The 7,399-nt window shown below is 31.7% G+C and overlaps 1 protein-coding gene across 2 annotated transcripts; it reads left to right on the top strand.

Moving 5' to 3' along the window:
• Window positions 1–725: 725 nt before the first annotated feature.
• LOC107790908 (uncharacterized) lies at window positions 726–4,463 on the top strand. Of its 2 annotated transcripts, none has more exons than XM_016612882.2 (3): window positions 726–1,084; window positions 3,509–3,734; window positions 3,880–4,463. In XM_016612882.2, exons 1-3 carry the CDS (start codon window positions 845–847, stop codon window positions 4,317–4,319), a joined length of 906 nt encoding a protein of 301 aa, XP_016468368.1. In that variant the 5' UTR covers window positions 726–844; the 3' UTR covers window positions 4,320–4,463. The 2 variants fall into 2 exon arrangements, with proteins under 2 accessions (XP_016468368.1, XP_016468372.1); XM_016612886.2 differs by having other exon boundaries at window positions 727–1,084; window positions 3,886–4,463.
• The last annotated feature ends 2,936 nt before the right edge of the window (window positions 4,464–7,399 follow it).

Here is a 7,399-nt window from a genome sequence, read left to right on the forward strand (position 1 = left end):
ATTTTATAATTTTTGTGAGAGAAAACATAATTATATGAGTTTGATTAAAAAATCATAATTATAGAAGCATATGTGAAATCTAACCCAGAATTTGACAAACTAGTGATGTAGAGCTTGTAGATAGTGGTGAATACTCGCAATATTTTCAAAAGTCTTAGATACCATACGATAGATAAGTTGTGGTTGTGGTCCATTTAACAAATGTTTTCCTTTAGATTCTTTTCTTCTTCTTTATTTTTCATTTTTTTCCTTTTTTTTAAAAGTTTAACTTCTATCCAATACTGAATTTATTTTTAAAATAATAATATTATCATGTCACCTAAAAGATAATTTTTAATACATTAACAAAAAAAGATAATTATAATTGTAAAAATAACACGTGCATAAGAAGATCGGGATTAATAACCTAAAAAGTAAAGCATATTACAATTACAACACATTAATATATATTACGAATATAATTTTTTTTTACATTGTTAATTAATGTATATAAATTACGTTTCTTTTTAAGAAGATACTATAAAACTAGAGGCACACACTTATTTGTCGGACCCAACAATTCAAAGTTGATTTTCCTTACCAAATGATAATATCATAGTCGTTGCGAATGAGACCCAAAATCCACATTTTTAATCCATAAATTTCGGTAGCATATCCCAAATTTAAGCAATTATTCCAATATCTAAATAATCATTGCTGACTTGGCACACACTATATATTCATTCACTCTTCCCTCCATCAAACCACAATTTCATTCAAAGACATCCATTTTCTTTTATTTTCATATGTTTTTTTTTTTCTTTTCTCTATTTATCTTAGATTCTAATTGATCATTACAAGAAACATGGATGTTCAAAATGAAAATCCAAATATGGTAGAAGAAAATAAGATCCTATGCAGTTTCTTTCACGGAAATATCTTTATACTTACAAATGAAGAACACTGCAATTACAATTATAATAATAATGAAAATAACACCTCTAGTTATATATTAGGTTGTGAGGATTATGATGAAAGAGGAAGAGGTGGAAACAATGAATCAGAAAGAGCTATCTATTGGGAATCACAACAAGCCTTGCTGCAGGTATATATTTTTATGAAGTTTTTTTATTCATCTTATTATATGAAATTGAGGCTTATTTTCTTAAAAGTTTGGAGGAAGATCTTAAAAGATGAAACAATTCTTTCTTTTAAATATGTTCAAGATGGTGTTTTTCATTTCCATTAGTTTGATTCATTGATCCTTTATTACAAATTTTTGATCATTAAGGGGTTTTTGTTTTCTTATTAGGCCATTTTGTAAATAAATTTTTCTCTTTATTCATTTTATTTTTGCTCACAATGATAAGATGAAATTGATAGACCTGACCTCTGATATGATTTGTTCATTTCCCACTTTTTCGAGATATTCACCACAAATTTGCTTTGGGGTATAAACAAATAGACTTTTGAATAATTTTTTTGAAATGGAAAGGTAATAGGATTTCCACTTTTATTGAAGGGTACTTATATGGTATATTCTTTTCTGCAAACGCATACAAACACTTTTCATACTAACAGAGTGTTCTAGAGTTTATATTGCTGTTCAATTACCCAGTATCTAAACTTTATTTGCTCGATTAATTCTGATTCGTGCCGAAATGGAGGGATACTTCTATGGTATATCCTTTTCTGCAAATGCATACAAACACTTTTCATACCAGCAGAATGTTCTAGAGTTTATACTTCCGTTTGATCACCCGATATTTGAACTTTATTTGCTCGATTAATTCTGATTCTTGCCAAATAAATTTACTAAGGTGCTAAATTCCTTCGTCTATGAAGAAATTTTCCATCTTTAAGTTTCGAATCCAAGACTTTTAGTTTAGCCTTTAGAGCCTGTTTGGATTAGCTGATTGTAAATAGCTGATAAACTTAAAGTGTTGAAAAGCTTTTTTAAGTGCTGAAGCTGATTTTTAAAATAAGCATTTACGTGTTTGGATAAAAGTGTTGAAACTGATAATAAGTAGTTGGTGTATTTGATAAAAAGTGATGATAAGCTATTCTTTTGTTAAAATGACTAAAATACTCTTCGAACTTTTTTTCAAAATATTATAAATTAAAAAATTTCTTTGTAAAAAAAAAGAATTAACAACGAATATGAAATGAAGAGAAAGTCAGGAAATCTATTTTGGGAAAAGTATTTGTGAATTAAAAAATATTATTAAGGATAAACTAGTAAAAGTATTGGTCAAACTAAAAGTGTTTATAAGCTGAAAAGTCATAAGTTGAGAGTGACTAACTTATGATTTATGGCTGATTTTAACTTATAAGCACTTGACTTATAAGTACTTAGGGTGTATACCAAACGCGTAGATAAGCCAAAAGATGTTTATAAGCCGGTTTGACCAGCTTATAAGCTTAGACAAACATCCTCCTAGTAGTGGGTCTCATTTTCATTACGCAGAGAGGTTCTTTTCTTTTAAAATTTTGGCTTAATGCGGGGAGAAAAGGAAATTAAAGGTAAAATATTTATTTTTTTCTCTTTTCAGAAGAATAAATTTTATAAAGTACTTTCGAGTTGAAAACAATAACCACTTCACCTTTTAATTGTTACAAAGGTAAGTTGAAATATTTTCAGAAACCTTAAAAATTTCAAAAACCGATAAATATTAAAAAAAATTATTTTGTTAAGTTTTTATCAATGAATTTATTTTCAAAAGATTAATATTTTATATATTAATAAAAATATGTGGGGTAGGTAGAAAGCAGAGTGTCTGGTTTACCTTTAATTTCTTTTTTCAGTTGACGTTTATATTTAGTTATTGACATGAGATATCTGGAAGTCGTTTTCTAGATTTGGCGAAACTACAAACGTGCTTTGTTCAGGCCAAACATCTGATGGAATTTTTAATGTGAGGCTGCAGTTAATCATATAAACAAAAATCACTCTTTTGTTTGGCTTTTAGCATTTTCCTATCATCGTAAAATACTAAAATATAACAACATTAAAGCATGTGCTACGATTTTTAAAAAATATACATCTTACATTCTCAGAATAGAAATTTTCAGTGGAAAATATTGCAATTAGCTTGACACTATGGTTTTTTGTAAGGACATATAAAAATCTTTTATGGAGGGCAAGATTTTTTAATATTGATCACTCAATATTTTTAGTATGACCACAATTGAATGGTTAAGGATTTGGTCCTTTATTACAAGAATTATAAACCACTCTTTTGGCCACTACAAATCCCACTACTTTTTAGGGCTCACTTGATGTCACACATTTTTTTTTATTTCCCATTAATTGGATAATTAAAAAGAAGTTTATTTAAAAAATCAGAGCTTGCTAGTTAAACTTCAAAAGGGTCTTTTCGAAAAATCTATTTTAACATTTTCAAAGATTCATCTAAGATACAAAAAATCTTAAAGCAAAATAAAGATTCCTGTAATTATAAATGTCATGGATCTTTTCAAGGGTTGTTTTTTTTTTTATAAAGTATATATAATTTGCAAAATGTTTCAGGAAATCTTGGAGCAATATAGCTTGATTGGATCAAAACTACGAGAAGGGATTACAAGAAATGTTGATAGAGTTAAAGAGGGAAATAATGTTTGTGAATGTTCAAATCCAAAAGTAGAAGGATGTGCCAAATGCTTAAGGAGAAGAGTGGTACATCAGCTTTGTGAAAAGGGATTCAATGCAAGTCTTTGTACTTCCAAATGGAAACACACCTCAAAGATGCCAGGAGGTACCATAGTATATATGTAGCTGTTAGTATTAATAGTTGAAATTAAAAGACAAGCAATCTATACTAATTTAATTAATAGCATTAATAGTTTATTCTAATTAGTATCAGTGTATAATTAGGTAAATTTAGTGGAGTTGGTCTCAAGATGCAGGTAGACATGAATACATAGAAGTGATAGCAAGCACACAAGGAAGAAAGAAGAAAATCCCATTCTTGATAGAATTGGAATTTCAAGATGAATTCAAGATGGCAAAAGCATGCAAAGAATACACAAAACTAATAAGCCAATTGCCAGAGGTTTTCATAGGCAAACCCGAGCACTTAAACGCTATTATTCGACTGATGTGTGATGCAGCTAAGAAATCAACGGAACAGCAACGAATCCATTTAGGTCCATGGAGAAAGAGGAATTTCATGCAGATGAAATGGTCAGCTAATAATTCTACTACAGAAAGGAGACTAGTTAATATTAATATTGATCAACAAACGTTGAGTAAACTAAGGTTGAATATTTCGCCAATGCAAGAAGTAGATGCTAGGCCTGGTTTGGAGTTTGCTGCTGCAACTGCTGTCAAAGTTGCATAAATAATTACACGATCGAGTTGCATTTTCCCAGGTCTATTGGGAAGATATATTTTTATGGTTTTGAGATTATGAGTTAGCTTTTTGGTGGAACATGTGAAGAGTTATGTACTACGGCACGTCTAGCTATGAAATCCAGTTCTATTATATTTGTGCATGGAAGTCATAACTTCATTATACATATATATCACAAAAAATTAAAAACATAAGAAGATACAAAATCTAATCCAAAGACACAAGCAGACCGTTATTATATAATATTCACGTGACACTATTTAATGAAAACAAAAAATTCATTTTCACACCAAATCCCCGGCCAATTTCAGACCATTTTACTTGACCAAAACCTCAAACTTCTACCCGGTCAAAACGTCACGTTTAATCACAAAATCGTCTCCATTGGTTAACCGTACATTAGGAAACGTTAAGTCTTTAGTGGATTAGCGTCAAGCTTTTCTTTGTTCTGTTACTGCATTCCTGCGTGACCTAAATTTTAAGTATGCTCGGGTATCATGGCAGAGTCTGTCCGGGTGAGCTTAAGCTAAAGCAGGAGAAGAGAGTTAGCTTTCTGCTGAGTGAGCCCGATAACCTCACTGCAGTGGTTTGTAGACTTACTTTGCTGCGGAAAGCTCAAGTAAAAACCTATTAGAACTGTGGGCCTCACCCGTCTACTACTCGACCTTAAATCTTTTAATCTATTTCAGTTCTTGTGTCTGTCGTTATTGCTCCTAGCCCGATTCCAAGACCTGACCGGGTTTGAAAGTTCCTCTCATGGATTTCTTCCCGTTCAAGCCAGAAAAGCCCCGTAGCTATAGCTATCCAAGAGTGAAAGTGAAATTCAAGCGGGCGCGAATGCCATCGAATGGGCGCTTTGCCACTATAAAATAGTACTACCGTGAAGGTTTCCAAACATTAACACATTTGTTCAAAAAATTCTAAAGTAGGCAAAAATATATGAACAGGAAACGACAAACCCCAATTGAAGTGGGTAACGGTAAGGTATTGATCGTATTGCCTTGAGGTTCGGTCGGATAAAATGGTCTGAAATTAGTTGTGTATTAGGGTAGAATGATAAACTAGTATGATCCATATCAAACAGCTCTATAAGAAGCACTATTTTATTTATTTATTTGAACTAACACATTAAAACCTCTATCTATTTATCTTGAAGCTTTATTTTTCACATAAATTTTCTGAAAGATTTATTACACATTCGATTCTTGTTCAAACTGTATCTACCATCACCCTAAAGCATTATAGTGGCATAGATAGTGTATTCCTAAAACGCGTGAGGTTAGACAAATATTAAAAATTTATATTTTGCATTATATCTTTCATTAAAAACCTTTTCCTACTTTTTATTTGCATTATACTTTTTCTTTTATCTTCTTTTCTGTTTCTCTTCTCTTCCTTTCTTTTCTTCTTTTCCTGCCCATTACTCCGCTCCACTAAAAAATGTTAAATTTCTGAATTGAATTGAATATTGATTAAGTATTACAGTTGTGAGCAGAGATGAAACGGAATGGAGAGCAATCACGCTAGGAGAGATTCAAATTTAATTTAAAGAACAAGCTAAGCTAATACAATAGTATATATATCCTCAGTTGTCCTACATGAGAATCAATTCAGTGCTTGTCAACTTTAAGCTCAGCTCCATAGAAGAAGCTACATGTTTAGATTTTGATAGCCCCAAATTAGCAATTAGCTCCAGGGAATACTTTCTCTTATGCATTGATATCCCTTCAGGACTCCTTACAAATTCTATCCCCAAGAAATACATCCTAAGTCCTTGTTCTTGAATTTATTGAAGAACATCTTTAGTGGCTTGAATCAACTGCATATAATCACCAGTAATAAGTAATTCATCTTACACCAAGACAATCACTATCTTCCTAGTCACCTTTTTGATAAATAAAGAGTAATCCAATAGACTCTATTGAAAGTTAGAATCAATATGAACAGATGTCAATTTAATGTCTCATTGTTTGGAGGGTTGTTTGAGCCCACTAAAGGGCTTATGCAGCCTGCAAATTAGTGATTTGTCCCATGACCAACTGAAACCTTGTGGTATGCTCATGTACACCTCCTCAATCAAGTCTCCTTTCAAAAATGCATTGTGATATTCATTTGGCGGATTTTCTACTACCTTAAAGCTGCCAAAGAGATAACACTTCTAATAATCACCATTTTACCATAAGTAAAAATGTCTCGTGGTAATCCAAGCGTTCCTTTTGAGTAAACTCCTTAGCTACAAGTCTTGCTTTGAATCCCTTCACTTCTCCTGTAGCTTTATATGTAATGTTTAAAACTATTTGTAATTGATAGCTTTATTTTCCTTGGGAAGTGGAACAAGTTTCCAAGTTTTATTATCATCTAATGCCTTAATCTCTGTCTTCATATCTTCTATCTAATTTTTATCTTTGGTTGTATCTTGATAGTTATCTGGTTCCACTTTTTAAAAAAATGGAAAGAAAACTCTGATATTTGGTAAATATGATGCCATACCTGTCACATCAGAAATGGGGTAGTTATAACAGTTGGATTGTTTCCTTATTAGGTCTAACATAATCTTTAAGCCATATGTGTGGCTTTTGATACTCTTGTGGATTTCCTGACATCTTCAGGTTGAGAAACTGGTGTAGCCAAGCTCTATGCCTTCAATATGAACTGGAGCAAATTTCGAAGTGTAGTTTGTATCCTTTCTAATTCACAGCATATCTAAGCAAGGAACATTTTAGTGCTCCGGGCCAAGCTTATCACAACTAGGTAAGGTAGTGGCAAAACATAGGCAACTAGTGACTTTGATATGTGATAGGTAAGGCTGTTTGCTATATAACAATTCATATGGAGATTTGAAGCCTAAAACAGTGGAGGAAATTGTACTAATTATGTAAAAAACTGAACAAATTCACTCTCCCCAGTATCTAGCAGGCAGATATTCCTAAAATCTAATGGCTCTAGCTGTTTTCAAAATGTGTTTGTGCTTTCGCTCAAGCGCCTCATTTTGTTGCGGGTATAAGGACAGGAATTTTGGTGTAAAATATCATGCAACTGACATAGCTCTGTACATGTAGTATTGAATT

This window comes from Nicotiana tabacum, chromosome 4 (genome assembly GCF_000715075.1).
Source record: "Nicotiana tabacum cultivar K326 chromosome 4, ASM71507v2, whole genome shotgun sequence".
Classification (NCBI taxonomy): Eukaryota; Viridiplantae; Streptophyta; class Magnoliopsida; order Solanales; family Solanaceae; genus Nicotiana; species Nicotiana tabacum.

Coding starts and splice junctions, on each gene's coding strand:
- LOC107790908 (XM_016612882.2), top strand. CDS start 845: ATGGATGTTCAAAATGAAAATCCAAATATGGTAGAAGAAAATAAGATC. Junction 1,085..3,508: donor CACAACAAGCCTTGCTGCAG/GTATATATTTTT, acceptor AAAATGTTTCAG/GAAATCTTGGAGCAATATAG. Junction 3,735..3,879: donor CACCTCAAAGATGCCAGGAG/GTACCATAGTAT, acceptor GTTGGTCTCAAG/ATGCAGGTAGACATGAATAC.